The 18,182-nt window shown below is 34.0% G+C and overlaps 2 protein-coding genes across 3 annotated transcripts in view; one reads left to right on the forward strand and one right to left on the reverse strand.

The window, feature by feature from the left end:
• Positions 1-2,025, forward strand: LOC139090392 (solute carrier family 25 member 3-like). Its single transcript, XM_070640169.1, has 4 exons — positions 1-116; positions 725-865; positions 935-1,017; positions 1,071-2,025. Exons 2-4 carry the CDS (start codon positions 727-729, stop codon positions 1,911-1,913), a joined length of 1,065 nt encoding a protein of 354 aa, XP_070496270.1. The 5' UTR covers positions 1-116; positions 725-726; the 3' UTR covers positions 1,914-2,025.
• The window catches only part of crb (cell polarity complex component crumbs), a 26,612-nt gene continuing 10,455 nt past the window's right edge, over positions 2,026-18,182 (reverse strand). The window contains exons 3-15 of one of the 2 annotated variants that reach the window (XM_070640163.1): positions 9,529-10,581; positions 8,319-8,453; positions 7,553-8,128; positions 7,035-7,312; positions 6,766-6,976; positions 6,589-6,695; positions 4,057-6,516; positions 3,877-3,990; positions 3,591-3,804; positions 3,220-3,531; positions 3,071-3,160; positions 2,873-3,009; positions 2,026-2,811 (exon numbers count right to left, since the gene is read on the reverse strand). In XM_070640163.1, the coding sequence (XP_070496264.1) occupies positions 2,584-2,811; positions 2,873-3,009; positions 3,071-3,160; positions 3,220-3,531; positions 3,591-3,804; positions 3,877-3,990; positions 4,057-6,516; positions 6,589-6,695; positions 6,766-6,976; positions 7,035-7,312; positions 7,553-8,128; positions 8,319-8,453; positions 9,529-10,581 (5,915 nt within the window). In that variant the 3' untranslated portion in view covers positions 2,026-2,583. The remainder of the gene's footprint in view (positions 2,812-2,872; positions 3,010-3,070; positions 3,161-3,219; positions 3,532-3,590; positions 3,805-3,876; positions 3,991-4,056; positions 6,517-6,588; positions 6,696-6,765; positions 6,977-7,034; positions 7,313-7,552; positions 8,129-8,318; positions 8,454-9,528; positions 10,582-18,182) is intronic. The other variant, XM_070640164.1, reaches the window with a different exon arrangement.

Consider the following 18,182-nt stretch of genomic DNA (forward strand, 5'->3'; position numbering starts at 1 on the left):
GATTTTTCACATTCAGTGCTTATTGAACTCGACCAGCAACTCGACATAAAAATAAGATCGAATAAAAGAACCAAGAGTCTTTTGATAAAAATTTAAGAATATATCTAACGAATAAAGTAAGTTGAAAGTGGAAAACTTTAGTGATAAATTTTTGGTGATAAAAAAGTCAAGTTGAGGAAGTCCATAAAAATATTCAGCATGGAAATAGGAATGAGAATCTTTAGGTTATGCAACCATAAGCTTAATAATCTTCATAAATTTCTCATTACATAATTATGAATCTTAAGAATCAATCAATTTAGTTTTTCAAGAACATGCTGGCCATGAAATCAAAAAGTCACAAAAGGCACACAAGGTTGCCAAACTTTGTTACGTGAAATTTCGCTGATAAAATAGAACTTTTTTTTATTTTTAATTAGATAAGTCAAGTGTGTGGATCTTCTTTACATCCAATAAAGAGAACAATGTCTCATTTTCCTTACAATTTTCACTCAGCTACGAGGAATTTTTCCTCTCAATTCGCGTCTCACTTGACCACGAAAATAAATTTTCATTTGACTTTGTCTCATCACATGTTAAGGATGACGTATTCTTTTCATTGAACTACATACTCAATATGTGTTGGCATGGCGTCAATTGAAAATGAATTATAGTTTGTTATGTGATCAAAATTCACTTTCTATTCTGTACCTGTGTCCTTAATATCTCTTAATCTTTTTATTAGTCATGCTGTTTGAAAAGTTTCAATCAAATCCTTTCGAGGCAAAGTGCGAAAGCGCTCAAGTAAACAAGTATGAGACATCACTTGTTCCTGGTAGAGAAATAGCTGCTGCTGCTGCAGTCTCAAATGTCATTCTTCCAGGAGGTGAGATCTGCAATATTTATCCATATCCCAAACCCTCTTACTAATTGCTATCCCATTTCCATCATCTAGATTCATGTGCATTTGGATCCACCAAATATTTCCTCTTATGCGGTCTTGGAGGTATCATCAGTTGTGGTACAACACACACAATGGTAATGACTCACTATCCATCCACAAAACATTCACTAATCATATCAATCTCTAGGTCGTTCCATTGGATTTAGTCAAATGTCGTATCCAAGTCGATCCAGCAAAATACAAGTCAGTCTTCAATGGATTCAGAGTTACACTCGCTGAAGACGGTGCACGTGGTTTAGCCAAGGGTTGGGCACCAACATTCTTCGGTTATTCAGCACAAGGTCTCTGCAAATTTGGACTTTATGAAGTCTTCAAAGTCCTCTACTCTGACATTATTGGCGAGGAGAACTCATACTTGTGGAGAACATCCTTGTATTTGGCATCATCAGCATCAGCTGAATTCTTTGCTGATATTGCTTTGTCACCATTTGAAGCTGCAAAGGTAAAGATCCAAACAATGCCAGGATTTGCAAATACATTGCGTGAAGCTTTACCAAAGATGTTGAAGGATGAAGGTATTAATGCATTCTACAAAGGTTTAGTTCCACTTTGGATGCGTCAAATTCCATACACAATGATGAAGTTCTCATGCTTTGAACGTACATTGGAATTACTTTACTTGTATGTTGTACCAAAACCAAGAGCTGACTGCACAAAGGGAGAACAACTTATTGTTACATTTGCTGCTGGTTATATTGCTGGTGTCTTCTGTGCTATTGTTTCACATCCAGCTGATACAGTTGTATCAAAACTTAATCAAGCTAAGGGTGCATCTGCATTGGATGTTGCCAAGAAACTCGGATGGGGTGGTATGTGGGGAGGTCTCGTACCACGTATTGTTATGATTGGTACACTTACAGCTGCACAATGGTTCATTTATGATGGTGTTAAGGTTGCCTTCTCAATGCCACGTCCACCACCCCCAGAAATGCCTTTGAGTCTTAAGAAGAAGCTTGGACTCGCTGAATAAATTAAATTAACTTAAATTCGAATTATTTGTTGCTGGTCGTCGCTTTACATCTGTTTTTTAGATGAGGTTAAAGAATTGATTAAAGTATAAGATATAAAAGAAACACTCGAAATTAATGGATTTTTTTGTTATTAATCAGGTTTTATTTCTGATCTTACAGGATTTGTCTTCTTTTGTTTATTTTGAAAAAATGCCACATTGGATTTCCTTAAATTTCTCACAATAATCTATCTAATCTTGATTATTTAATTAATTAATTGTTCATAAGTTCATTCCTTATAATTATCATTGCGGACGGTAATTGCTTTCGATAGATTTAAATCTCTTTGATGATTGTTTTTTGATTCTATTTTGTAAACATTTTTTAATATTCTCTATCCTAAGAATACAGTAATAGTGTTAAAGGCCACATTGATGTCTTTTTTTGCTTAACAAGTCTTATCTCTTAATAACTAAATAGTATTTTACAAAGTACAAAATTTCAATTCTTCCTTCATTTCAAATCGTGAAATCTTCTTTTAGTGTCTTTCTCTTTTGTTTGTATCACATAAGAACTAATTATCCATTCATACCGATCCATAAATGCAAAACAACTAATACCAAAAAACACATTCAGGCACATCAGTCACAAAAAAAAAATTTAATTTAATATAAATTAATTTAAATATCCTTAAATTAATCGTTCTTCTGGTGGAGGTTTCAGCACATTGTCCATTTCTAGTCGTGGATTACAGTATTCTTGAGCTGAGGGACTGTATGTTCCTCTTGTTGCTCGCTTATTTCTAGCCATTACTAGGAATGTTGCAAGAATTATGCCACATATTGCTAATAATCCAATTATTATTGGAACTACAATGATTGCGATGTCACCGATTGTCGTGCTTGACATGGCAATTACCTGTGGGATGAAACATTATTATAAGATCTCATAGAGGATGTTATAGCTAGTCACAACTTACTTCTTCTGAACAATTCTTTCCAGTAAATCCATCCAAACATTGGCATCTATAGTCTGCGAATTCAACACAAGCTTCTAAGCACATTCCATTATTCATACACGGCGACTCACTCTCAAAGCAAGGATCAATGTGATTACCTATAGAATAGTTTAAGTATTAATTGAACAGTTCATTAGTTTAGTGACTTTATATCCTTACAATCTGATCCACACATTCCCTCATTGCATTGACATTTGTAAGATCCTCTCGTATTGATGCAAGTTCCTTGTCCGCCACATGATATGTTTTCTAAATAAGGATATACATTGTAATTAAATACATTTGACATAAAAACATTCAGTAACTACCTTCAAGACATTCATCGATATCAATTTCACAGTTGCCTCCGGTGAATCCAGTTCTGTTACAGTCACATCTGTAATCAGCTACAAGGTCAATACAAGTTGCATTGTTTTGGCATGGCGTCGATGCACATTCATCGATATCAATTTCACAATATTTTCCGGTATATCCAGGTGAGCATTTACATTCGGGTGTTTCTGATGTCAGACAGATTCCATCATTTCTGCAAGGTTCAACTAAGCAATAAGCATGATCACAAAGAGCACCTTCAAATCCATCTTTGCATATGCATGTAAAGTTATTTCCTGTCGTTACATCTATAAAAGTAAGGCAATAATGAGTATGACATTAAAGGTCATTAACATGATCAACTTACTATGTCCATCTTGACATGTAGATCCTAAACGACATGGTGAGTTCTCACAGGTCACTAAACGCAAGACATCGCATTGCTTTCCAGCATAACTCTCATCACAATCACATCTAAAATCAGCCAATAAATCGGTACAATTTCCTCCATTATGGCAAGGCTGAGATGCACACTCATCAATTTCTTCTTCACAGAACCATCCTGTATATCCATTTAAGCACTATAAAGCCATTAAAAAGTAAATAAATGCTTTAATTAAATTATATCCATATTTAAATTGTGGTAAACGTACCGTGCATGTATAATTTCCAATACCATCTACACATGTTGAATTGTTTATACATTTAGACTGTAGACATTCGTCAATATTTTGCGAACAATCATCTTTTTCGTATCCAGTTGGGCACTAATAAAAAGTAAATCAATTTCATGAAGTTTAAGTATGAATTTTTCTGGATTAAATGTTAATTACCTGGCATGAGTAATTTGCTTTTGGATCTTTACATATTCCACCATTTTGACAGTCTTGTTCAAAGCACAGAATACAACCTTCATCGACATTTGTGGAATTGAGTTCATAATGTGATCTTGGTGTTAAATTTTCAGAATAAAGTTCAGCTTGTGAGAAGAATGGAAGTAACAATTCTCCGATTCTGACTTCACCGATGCATCCTTTGAATGTTGATCCTTTGGAATTGAGTCCTTTAATTGAGTTTGTGTTTGTTGGATTGACGCCACCGAGTGAGATTGGATATTTTCCAGAGAATAAGTATTCAAATGCTTTCATGTCAATATGAGTTGATAGAGGAGGTTGGACATCATTATTATTTTCCCATCCTTTCCATCCAGCCTCAATCTTATTGTCGGATACTCTCAAGTACAGATTACTCCAATCATACTTGGCAGAATTGTCTGCTGAATTAAATCGATGGACATCTGGCAGTTCTGTTGATAATCTCCATTGGATTGTTAGTTGATCTTTATAGGATGCAATTCCAAAGTACATGTCCTGTTCATCCTCAACATACAGTAAAGTTCCACCAATTTTAGTTCTATATGCAATTTCTATTGTTTTGGTATAAAGTTTCGACTTTTCTTGTTCATCTACTCCTTCCAGGACATAATGATAAACCAGTGGACTGTCTTCATTTCCACGGAATGTAACATTAGTGATACAGTCATATCCATTATCGAGATTTTTACATGTACCATTTCCTGGACATTTATGAAGTTCACAAAATTGAATATCTTGACAGAGTTTTCCTTTATATCCTTTTGTGCATTCACAGAAGAAGTCATTCCATGTGTTATGACATGTAGCACCATGCATACATGGCATATTACGGCACAAATCATCAGACACTTCTCCTTCTAATACTGAAGTCCGATCTATATCTACAATACCAAATGGTGGCGGTAAATTCAGTTCCTCTTCATTCGTTGTATCCAGTGGATATAACTCGACACTCATCGCATGAGATCCATTTGAAACTTGTACATCTTGTATTATTCCTTTAAAGTAGTCAATATCTTTGACATTCTTACTATCAATATTATCATCTGGATTATTGGATGGAGCTGGTGCTCCTAATATTAATACTTGAGCATTCAATTGACCTGATGTTGATAATGTCTTTCTGAAATATTCCGTTCCATTAAGTTTAACTTGCACTAATGTCGAGTTCCTAATGACTTCAATTAAGTGATTATATCCATCATCAAGTTGTTTCCCGCCTACAGCATAACTTTCTGGAGTTCCATTAAAGCGCATATTTACCAACAACTCTCCTTTCGACAGAGTAGCTGAAATTGATGTTTGTTCTCTCAATTCACCATTTGGTCCGTAATTTTGATTTGGATCTGATCCTAAATAAAAGACTTGACCGGTTGACTGCCTTGTCCTAATAAACATTGATATATCCAACACACTTCTAATCGCACGTCTTGCTGAGTCACTAACATTCACTTGCACAGCTGTTTTTGTCGTATTTTCATGTCCGAATGTTGCAGCAATAATACTATATTTGCATGTTGGTCCCAAATGAGGACGTTGACATTCGCATGAAAATTTATACCATAAATCAGTACATAAGCCATTCGAGTGACATGGATTAGGTTTACATTGTTCATCACGTTTACATCCAATTTCAATATTTGTCAAATTAACCGAATCATCATCATTATTATCAGGCAGTACCCATTGATTATTAATAACAACATCTTCCATACATCCAATAAAGGCCGTAGGTTTCACATGGTTGGCAATATGTCTCAAATAAAATAATGTATCAGTATATCCACCTAAATACGTTAACGGAAAGCTAACATGGCTTGCATTTGTATTCTCGTACGAGTTGAAGTTGATAGGATAGATTGTTTGTTCATCATTTGCCGACAAAACCAGATGTGATGAATTTATAGCAACAAATACTTTATGCCACTTACTATCATTCAATTGTGATCCAATAAAAACGCCCTCCCATTTATTCAGCAGTGATGAATGCAAGTTTAGACGACCATTAACTAGTTCTAGTATGTAGCTGCCTGCTTTATCGAATGATGTTCCAAAAGCTACAACTCCATTCGGCAATGTCGTACGGAATCGTAATTGAATGTCATATCCTTCCTCACGACTCGTTTGGACAATAATTGAGCTTTTATTGACAAGCGACATAGTGCTTACAATCTCACATGTTCTTCCATAAAAGCCGTTCTTGCACGTACAATTAAATAAATGCTCAGTTTCATCTTGAAGATCCAAATATGGTATGCATGAGCCATCATTTTTACATGGTGATGAAACACATCCAGTTAATTCAACAGAACAATTCTTTCCGCCATAATTTAAGTCACAATCGCAATCATAATTGTTTCTTCTGTCTATGCATGTACCATGCATGCATGGCTTCATCATGCACTCATCAATGTCTGTCTGTTATTTGTTGTAATTACAAAATGATTAGTTTTGATAAGTCAATTAAAGTTTTGTTGATCCTTAACTCACCTCACAATGTATACCTTCAAAGCCTGGTTCACATTCGCATGTATATGTTCCAATTCCATCGACACATGTTCCATATTTGCATGGATTATTTTCACATTCATTAATATCTAAATTATAAATAATAATTGGAATTGAAAGCATAAAATAATAACTTAAATTAATTTTGTGGTAACTTACTGATGTCACAATTGCGACCTTTTGTACCCGTTACACAAATGCACTCATATCCACTTGCATTTTCATATGTAAATTTGCCTCTGAATACAGATGCTTGCAATAATTTCAAGTCATTTTTTTCTTGTGGCGATAAACTGTATATCGTTTGATTAGATTTTTCTAAGCACATACTGTGATATTGACATGGATTTGGTTCACATTCATTTGTATCCTACATAAATGTAGATTAATAGTAAGTATTGATTTGAGTTTAATAAAGAGAAACTTACTTTTTCACAATTTTTGCCTTCATAGCCGGGGAAGCAGTGGCAATCATAATCATTTACTTTATCTTGACATGTTGCGCCATTTATACAGGGATTTGATTCGCACTCATTGATGTTAAGTTGACATACTGCTCCTGTAAATCCAGTGTTTGTACAATCACATTTATACCCGCCAAGTTGATCAATACAATTGCCACCATTATGACATGGCTGTGGTGCACAATCGTCAATGTCAATTTCACAGTTTCGTCCAGTCATTCCAGGAATACATGAGCAGCTATCTGTTGTGGTTTAGAATTAAAACATTAGTGTAAGCAATGAAATGAGTGTGCCTGTCTCAAAATCGACCGTTAATTTTTTTTAAAAAAAATATTGTCGTAAAAATTCAAATTCTGTTTGACCGATAATTTTACTTTTCTTCGTAACGTAAATTTTTATTTTGAAATAAGTAGTTCGAAATGTTCGAATGCCGAAAAACTCGAATTTGAGACGCCCACGCTCTGAATATGATTATGACTTACAATTAGCAACCAAGTCCATACAGGTTGATCCTTTACTACATGGATTCGATTTACATTCATCAATATCAGTATCACACTGTTTGCCTTCATAGCCAGGTGCACACATACATTCAAAGTCATTAATTTTGTCTCTACATGTTGCGCCATTCTTGCAAGGTATAGAAAGGCATTCGTCAACATCCTTCTCGCAATTCTTTTCCGTATATCCTGGACGACAGAAACATTCATAAGATCCAGGTGTGTTGATGCAAATACCATTGTTACAAATGTCTGGCTTTAATTTGCATTCATCAATATCTTCACAGTTCTCTCCATGATAGCCTGACATACAAGAGCAAGTGTATTCCATAGTTGTTCCTGGTTTCGGATGACATGTAGCATTTCCAGTACAAGGATTCGATAAACATGCACAGTTTCCATCGGTACAATCTGATCGTTCGCTGATTTCACACTTCTTTCCTGAATATCCATCTAAGCAGATGCATTCATTTGTATCTGATGCACATGAGCCTCCATTATAACAGTCACAGTCTTTGTCTTGATAAGGCAATGCAATTGGTGTTTCGCATCTTATACCTAGTGATGATTGAGAATATTTTAGTTATGTCCATCAAATTTTCATGCATTTTAGAAATTTTGAAAATTAATGAAACTCAAAGTAAGCAAAGGAATTTACAGAACTGACTGTGTCTCATTAATTTACAATATACTAAGATGGATATTAAAGCTAGACTTAAGACTAGATATAAAATAATAATTTTCAAACCTCCAAAACCCGAGGAGCATAAACATGTTACATTTGAATCTTTGCCTAAACAAGTAGCACCGTTTAAACAATAACTTGAGCATGCATTGGTACGAGCAGATTTTTTGTTACTGCTAGGCAATGATGTCGAACATCCTATAATAATTTTGAATTTTTTTTTACATACGCGAATGGGAAATTGACTTATTAATATTTAAAAAATTTATAAAGTAAGGTAAATAAGGACATGTAGAGTGTGAAGACAATGAGGAAGTAAATATCACATAAAAATTAATGGAAATGAGAGTGCCAAAAGTGAGGAAAGAGATAAAATGTTTGCTCAAATTGCCAGTAGAATCATCAATTCTTCTCGGTTATTATCACATGTGCATTTAAAGGCTGAGTAAAGTCACCAGAAGTAAAGTAAGTTCAGGGGGATAACATGTTGTAAAATTCATTATTTTGTTAATTTACTTATAGTTTGGTATAATCATTTGCAAATGTTGTCTTCACGACAGCCATGCAGACAGTATTCCAGTGGTGGACAACCTCCTTCAGTGGCATACCTTGGCTGTAAACCTCGACCAAAACAGTACACATTATATGGTTCACACTAGCGCATATTGGTTGCCCATAACTGCAATATTCGACTAGAACCAAGTGGCGACAAGGAGAAGCTAATTGGATCATCATTTGAGAACTTGAGCAGTGCTGGTCAACCAGTGTGCTTCCAATTATTTTTGGAAATGTCATGAACCGTATACCATGTGCGGTTTCGGTCGAAATTGCTTATCACTGTTTTAACGAATACTGATCGGTGAAGGCAGAGGAAGGCATGCAAAGTCAAAATTTTTGTGTCTAATTTTATGACAATTTCTATACAATTTTGCCAATTCTGATCTAGAAACTAAGTAGAATCCGAGACACCTAATATTCAATATTTTACAACATGTTATCCCCCAAGTGAACATTTAGATCAGTTGCAAGTTTTCATCATTGAATTAAGCTTTTTTTTACATTTAATAGCTATGGATAATGTGTGGCTAATATGTTAATTTACTATGCTTAATGTGAACAATTCTATAATTAAATGGTGTTAGATAGCTTTGAAATTAGTTACAGATTGCAGGCGACAAGAGTCATTACCTGTTGTCTCCGCTTATCAAAATCAAGCGGAATTAAAGAATTGTGACTAAAATGAATTACTGTATGATGAAAAAATTAAGCTTACCTTTGTCTTGATCGGTACATTCACTGACAATTTGTTCACAATTGTCTCCGGTAAATCCACTTCGGCAGTCACAAGTATATGATCCATAATTATCAAAACAAACTCCATTATTTTGGCATGGATTACGTGCGCATTCGTCAATATTTTTTTGACATAAATTTCCAGTATATCCAGTATTCTTGCAGTCACATGTGAATCCTCCAATTTCATCTGTACAACGACCGCCGTTTAGGCATGGCTGAGACTCACAATCATTATAATTTGTTTCACAGCGATAGCCAACAAAGCCTTCCTGACAGATACACTCAAATTTGGAGCTATTAGGTTGTACTCTGCATGTTCCATTATTATAACATGGATTCTTATCGCATAATGGATGAGACTCAATACGCGTTTCACAATTCTTTCCAGTATAGTCACTGGGACAATAGCACTTGTAATTTCCAATCCGATCTTCTTCGCACGTTCCAAGATTTTTACATGGATTTTTATCACATTGTGGTCCATTATCTTTATCACAATTACGTCCACCATACCGTGTTGGACAATGACATTCATATGAATCAGTTCTCGATATACATTGTCCATGCATACATGGGAAATTTAAACAATGGTCGACTGGTTCTCTTATCAAAATATCATGATCTGAATTGCATAAACCTGGTGCTAATGGACATGAGCCGAACAAGACACCTTCAACTGTAATCTCACTGTTATTAAACATTAGACCTGGTCCATGTAAAAGACATCCAGAATATTGACGTCCCAATATCAACACAGCTGCTTCATTCTTAATTTCTTGATCACTCAGTAGCTCACGATTGTATGTTGAGTTAGCAATGACAAATGTATTTCGATCTATAATAAGATTTAATATGCCTAATCGATAAATAAATTGAATTGTATGCCATTGATTGTCTAGTAGCCGTGCTGGTATTAAAGCCTCTACGCGTGGATTTTGTTGTGGAAGATTAAGAGCAATAGCAATGCCGTCTTTTGACACGGTTACCGTCAGTTCATGTCTCATATAAGTTTGTGACAGTAGTTCGCCGCCTATAGATGATAAAAACAGAGAAATAAAAATATTATTAAGCTATAAATAAAAAGAAATAAAAAAAGTCGATCGTGTTGCTTTAGAAAATTAGAAAATAATTTCGATTCCTTCTCATTAATGTCTATAATTTATCTACACCGATCAATTGTTATATTATTAGACCGTAAAGAAGAAAAGAATAAGAAATCGAAAAAGTATGTACAAATAGACACAATATGATGTAATAATTTTCACTCTACATCGCATGTTTACAATGGAATGGAAGTAATATTCAAGTTTATGAGTACATATGTATTTACTTGTTGTGTACTTGTATGTACTCCATACTATACTCATTGAATGAATGAATAAAGAATGTTAGATTAGCCGGTATTTATTTTCTTTTCAGCGCGTCACATACATGAAAGTAAGTATAACCTGGTAAATGAGGTGAATGAAGGCACAAAATACTCGTGATGAATTTTGAAAAATTTTCTGTTTTGAGAGATGAATAAAGGTATTCATTCTGCTCTATCGCATTTCATAGACAATGAAAAATCATAGAGATTATGACTTAGAGGCATAAATTGGATAAATAAATGAAAGTTCGTTTATTCTCGTCCCAATTTCCTCGATGTGATTTTTCTTGATCGAACCAGCTGTTCTGGATGGTATTATGTACCATACATGGACTTATGTGTAATTTGCTGTATTTTGATCAATGCGTTGTTCACGAATGATGTGTATCTAATGATGTATTAAACTAATTCCGGAAAAATAATATTCAATGTTTACTATTTGAAGTTCAATAACAAACTGAACTTTTGTATGAAAAGGGGGTTTCAACTATGTACAATAAATATTATTCAAATCTCAAATGAACGTTATAAAAATCGTTCACTTATTAGGCTAATCTCGTACTTTATAACACTTTATGACAGGAAGATTGATTGGCCACTTGATTTATATTGGAGAAAGGTACTTAAAATTGTTGGTCAGCACATAATGCTTAATGTAGATATTTATTTTGAATTCAACTAAGGTTTCTAACATCTATTGATACTTAGAGTTGTATGGACGTCATTTAAGAACTTTCCTAGATTAAATTACCTTTCAGCAGCAATATTTGAGTGTAATTTTAATGTGAAAGAAATCAATGAGTTCTAGATGGAAATAAAAAAATTATACTCGTGTGCTTAGATTTGACATTTTCAGACATTCAATTTTATGAAATGAGGATATTAATAAATTATGGATATTTGGACAAAAAGTACTGAAGAATAATGACTGTTCCAATTTAGCTATAAGGCTTTACATTCACAATAATAATGAGCCTTTGTGGGTTTGGCTAAATAAATAAATTTTCATGCATTAGAATTCATAAATTATCAATAGAAAGTATGTTTTAAAAATGATGATTTCCTATTTCAGAATTATGGATGTCTTTTCGTCACAACAATGCACGTTGCTATTGTCTGACTTAGCGGGAAAATATTTAAAACATCTACGCAATCTAATTATTCAAACAATTCCAAAAATGAACAAAATAATTGTTCAGATTAAAGCTTAAAAGCTTGATAAATTGAATCTAATTATTAAAACAATAAGCTTACTGAGCGCGAAAGTGTATTTTCATTAACAAAACATAAGCAATGCGTACTGTGTATGAATTTTTCGCTTTGCAAGACCATTTTTCATTTTCATCTCAATAAGTGGATCAAATTTCAACATTTTTCATGGCATTTTTTTCTCATAAAGGCATCTGATGGCGAAATTTGCAAGAAATACGGGTAATTGGAACACAAAGAAACAACAAATGTATGCAAATCAATATGTAACGAAGGCATTTTTTTTACTTCCATTGATTACAAAATTGTAGGAAGTGCACTTGTTATTATTACACAGTATTTACATACAATGAACGTGCGTTTGGGTCAGAGGCGACATCGGGGATTGAGGAATTAACAAATACTTTAAATCCTCATCCAAATATCATGAATTTGAAGGATTCTGGATCTGAAATCCAGGAAGAACCTTCAAATATTCCTAATTACAGCCCTGTTCTAGGTCAAAATCATTACATAGAAATAGAAGAGTTCTCATTCCCTCCGTACTTTTTACACATGACAGAATTTATGTTATTTATCAGGTTCCATCCTCAACGAAACATGACGCATACACTTCACCTGTCCAAATTATTCATTTTCGTTGTGTTTTCATTTTTCATTCTATGCTCACTTTTTGTTCCCATACATACAGTGCAGAGAAAGAAGAGAGCAAGAATGCACACAGTTCCAACCTATATTTTTCGTATGATCACGTTCATTAAGTATGCAATTCTATTGTGTCGTCATATGTACGTATGTGTACATCCTATACAAATTCCCGCTTTCCTCAGTTTAAAGAAAACAAAAAATTATTTATATTTGTTGCTGTTGAGTGTTGAACTTGGCAACAATGTACTTGGTATATTCGCATCAGTAATTTCTATGGAAAAATCGTATCTATACATTAATGACTTTTTGAATCGTACATTAATTTCAATAAACTTTTAATGTTGCAGCATATACGAGAAATCGTGAATTATGATCAAATTATCTTGACGATTATTTAATTGAAGTTAAATTTGTGGCAAGCACCTCATCATTAGTCTTGTGCTTTGAGTTATGGATGTGAAATTGAATTTGAAAATTTAATTTTTATTAAATTATGAAAGAAAAAAGGTGTGGATATTAATTTATTTGGGATCGAAGAGTGCTTTGCCCCATCACAATGATGTATTTAACAATGACGTCCAAATATCGAAAGTGGGTATAACCCCTGAATGAAATGATGTTCAATATTCCAACTGGATGTAATCTCTAAATGATATTATGAAATTTATAGACATTCTAGGCAATTCTTAACATGTGATCTTCGTGCGTTAATACGAAAATCTACGTATAATCATCCTGCTTATCATTTTTGACAATGAATAATTTAGCTTGATTTTGCATAAAATCTTTCCAGGAATTGTTTTGATAGCATTTTTAAGTGATTTTCTTAATGTTGTGAATAACTTTATACAGCTTTTCAAAAGATTACTTTTCCTGCTACGATAAGAATTGCGCTCTTTTTTAATTGAGTTCTTGATTAATAAATTGTTCTGTAAAAGTAGAAACTAGTTAGTTAAATTGCTTAATTTCTTTTTTAATAGCTTACATAAATTTCTGTGAAATTTCCTGTTCAAAATTGAGTGGATAAGTAAATGGAAACACGGGGTTTGCAACTTTCAACAAAGGTGGGAAAAGTTTTAAATTTTTAAAGTTCGATAAATTTTAAATGTGAAAAAATTGTTAATTCAGTTCACTTTTTGCTTTTTCAAGGCTTGCTAGGATTTATCGAGACAAAAATCCAAAATCCCCAGATTTCTACTACATCCACCCCCGCAATTTAGTAGACTTTAATTCAGTTTTATCCGTATATGTACATATCACAAAAGACATTGATTGACAGTCAACCACACTTAAAAATGCAATTCATTGACAGACGTTACTAACGAATGACCCACTAGACCCCATAGTAATCGCAACATTAAATCGATTGAATAATTTGTTTTATTGACACTCATGTTACCCAACATATGAGTATTACTCATTATAAAAATATTTTCCATCATTGTACTTGAGCTTTGCTTATGTCTGAAGCATATTGGTAAATATGTGTGTTTTATGGAATATAAATTCCACTTTTATGTGCCTCCATTCTTCATTTAAAAAATTGTGTAATGAGATTGATTTTAATCGTTGCTATTTTGGCAAAATGATGTTTTTGTGTTTCGTCACTCTTGCTTAAGCTTTCTACGGAAATGAACAATTATAAAAGCGTCAATCTGCACCAAATGTTTCCATTGTCTGGTCACGATATGCTTTAATTTTAATTTTTTTTTATTATTTATCATTTTTCATGTAAAAGTGAAAATGCACCGGCAAGAAAACTTTAAAGTAACAAGATCATTTAACACCGGCACTTGTCATAATTATTTTTATTATATTTTCTATTCATCTATTATCATTTTTGCAGCACTTTTACTTTCTATTATGTACACAAAATAGTTTGTGGTTTTGGAAATTTGCGGCATGTCTTAGAAAGGAAAGGAGAAAAGCTCCATGGAGAATAGTTTATCGTGATAAAATAAGCAAAACAGTTCATGACAGCAGCTTGAATAAATCTAATTGATTTTCAGTTCTTTTACCTTACACAACAGCACTGCTGTGGCTGTTGAAGACCATAATTTTGCTGTGAAAATGACTTTCGATTATGATCTCAAAGGAAAATGGAACTTGGATGAATGTATGTCTGTCTGACTAACATAATTCATCAATTTAAGCTTTTTACAGTCATTGCACTGTGTGATATTGGTTATCTCTGGATCATGTGACATGGTTGACATGGAATAGCGGTTCTCAAACGTTAACAGGAAGAACAGACATACGAGTGGAATATAACAGTCATACGAGACTTGCTGGAACTTTGAATTAAAAGATAAAATACTCTAGAGATCCAGTCCAGGATCCAGTAAGTTTCAAACATTAACTCCTTGATGTTTGTAGTCGTGTGTCTTAAGCTTATCTTGTTCCAAACCAGCCATGTGACATCTTGGGAAGCTTATCGATCGTTATAGCGTTAAACTAAGGAATTCCAGTTTAGCATAATCAACGCTCGAATTCAACTTGAATTTCATGTTAAATCAAGTCAACTTTTCAATTCAAAATCCGAGTAGACTTCGCGCTGTGAGCATAACTTTAAAAACTGGAAAATGCGCTCCTCTGGATCACAGCAGACCATATGTACATTCATACTTTAATCAATATTCTCTTGTTTATACAAATGATAATTACAGGTATGTATCCGATAACAGAACATGAGCCTTTTGCATATCATTCAATACAGAGCGATGTGAGGAGAACATGACAAACGTTTGTGCACTGTGACTGGACATAACAAAAGTAAAATTTTTACCTTCACAGTAACGGTTCTTTAATTGCCAATTGATTTTTTACCTTCTCACTTACTCAATTTGTGCATTCAAAATTCTTTATGCATCACAGACTTTGGTAATTGATAGTTGTCATGCTTTTTGGCACTCTTGATTTTGAGTTGATGATAAAGTTTCAACATCGACAGTACTCAATGTTTATTTCTTAATTCTTCCGCTGGAAAAAGTTGATTTAATGAGCTGTCATTCAGGGATTTTGAGTACTTTAAATATTGAGAGTTATTGAGTACTTATGGATCTTTCGAAATCATCGAAGTGGGTAGACTTAACATTGTTGGGCTGAATATTAATATTGAATTAACCAAATTACTTTTACTTTGTTGCTACACATTCTTAAAACAGGATTCCCGCTTCAAATGCTCCGACTTTAAATCGATTGTTAACTATTAGTATACATTGTAATCACTCGTGAGTGTCGTGGAATGTCGACCAAGAAGAAGAAGCGCCAACGCGGCGATAACAGTCTGCCAGTAAGCCCAACAAGAGAAGATCCAATGAAAAAAGCCAAAACTCTAAAAGACCTAGAATTATCTCAAAAGGCCCCGCTACATCCAGCAGAGTCCATCAATATCATCAATAAGGCTATTAAGCCAATCGTCACCAAGGCCAGCCTTGTAATAATCAGAGATGTGGTCAGTAAGTTGAAATTATCGCTAAAACCTTTTTTTAAGGTTATAAATAACAATTCAACGCACATCCATGTTCAACACTGGAAGATAAAAAAATCATCATTGAGGCTCTCAAAAACAGACTGATCAATCATCACACTTATCTAGAGCCGTACTTAAAGGATTCTACGATATCAATCCGGCAGAACTGCTGGTATCCTAAATGCTCACAATGTTTAAGAACGAAAGTGCTCTTTAAAAGTGTGTACCACACGCTTTATTTAGTAAGCTTCAAACAGGCAAAAATTAACTGCAACATTCTTAATCATCGTCTGATTGAAGACATTGCAGTAAAATGGGAGCCCATGAAAAACAAAAACAAAGCACCATTACAGTGCCACCGATGTCAGCGTTGGGGCCACTCCGCTGCTGGTTGTGGCTTTCAATATCGCTGTATTAAATGTACGGAAGATCATCCAATCGGTGACTGTGACAAGAAAGACAAGATAAGGCAGCCCCAAGTGTAAAAATTTCGTGGTGACCACGCTGCAAATCACCGACAGTGTGAAGCCTTCAAATCATATGAAAAGTGGTCTACTAAAAATAAGGAAACCAAGGTCCATCACAAGAATCTGATTCAACACCGACTACGAACAGAGGAATTTCCAGCACTCATCAACACAACAAAACACTCAACTCCGCAATCAAAATCACCTCCGACCTGTGAAACACCAACCTACTCACAAACCCTGTTATCACAACCACAAGTAAGTGCTTCATATCCTAGTGATTTACGATTTTGTAAACCAATTTTTAGGTAATCCACAAATTCAAAATACACTCATGATGTTCAAAAACTTGATTGAACAACTCAATATAATTAGTGGAATCCTTGTCAATCGTCAGTCTCCAGCTGACACCCAATTCAAATAATGGATTATAATCTCATGATATGGAATGCCCATTCATTGAGGAATAAAATTCCTGAATTTCCAATTTTATACATTCACACAACATAGATATTGCTCTTATATCCGAATCTTGGCTCAATGAGAAAGATTCATTCTATTTAAATTTTAATGTTTTAGAGCCGACCGGAACAAAGGTGGCTCATTAATCCTTATCAAATCCAACATTGCACAATTCCTTAATTAAAATTCAAATGAATTTTGCCGAAGCTGTCACTATAGATGTGCGGCTAAATAATAGTTATGACTTCCATTTATATTTCTAGAAAACAGTCTGAAACGTTCTTCTCGAAAGTACTCAACATTTCCGGACAACACCTTATAGCTGGCGACTTCAATTGTAGACACATTGCGTGGAATAATACATCCAATTTAAAAGTCGATCTCTTTAATCTCACAAAGTCATATGGGTTTGAAGTACTGGAACTTACAGTTCATATCGCGTACCACGGAGATGTGTCCACAATTGACTTTGCTCTAAATAAATCCCAGCTTAGCTGGTCTAATCTGAGCACAATTAATGAACTCTCTTCGGACCATTTACCGATCTGCTTTTCGCTTCTTTCCAACCTACGCATCCCCAACAATATTGATGGCTTTAACTTTGCGAAAGCAAATTGGAAAAGATTAAGATCTTTACTACGAAATCCGTAGTAAAAACATCATCCTGAACTCTCAAGCGACATTGACAACACTATCGATTCATTAAATTGTAATTTTCTCAGGAACAAAAATTCATTCCTCGTAAGAGTAAAGACTGTCATTTAAGGTACCCCTTTTCCAGTAATATCAAAATCTAATTAAGTATAGAAACAACTTTAGAAACCTTTTCCAAAGAACATCTAATCCAGCTTATAAATCCTCATTCAACCAACTGAATCGCATGATCAGGGTTCTGTCCAACTTGAGAAGCAAATTAATCTAAAAACTAAATTAGGAAATTTGTCATCAATTGACTATTCTCTTTTTAGAATACGAAATCATGAAGAACAAAAAACGTCACTATC

The sequence above is a fragment of the Chironomus tepperi genome, unplaced genomic scaffold, assembly GCF_022539635.2.
Source record: "Chironomus tepperi strain 1889 unplaced genomic scaffold, CSIRO-AGI_Ctep_v1 contig_217, whole genome shotgun sequence".
Lineage (NCBI taxonomy): Eukaryota > Metazoa > Arthropoda > Insecta > Diptera > Chironomidae > Chironomus > Chironomus tepperi.

What these genes read in the sequence shown, in the direction of transcription:
- LOC139090392 (XM_070640169.1), top strand. Translation starts at nt 727, where the DNA reads ATGCTGTTTGAAAAGTTTCAATCAAATCCTTTCGAGGCAAAGTGCGAA. An exon ending in AAATGTCATTCTTCCAGGAG is followed by an intron (nt 866 to 934) that starts GTGAGATCTGCA and finishes TCCATCATCTAG; the next exon opens with ATTCATGTGCATTTGGATCC. An exon ending in GTGGTACAACACACACAATG is followed by an intron (nt 1,018 to 1,070) that starts GTAATGACTCAC and finishes ATCAATCTCTAG; the next exon opens with GTCGTTCCATTGGATTTAGT.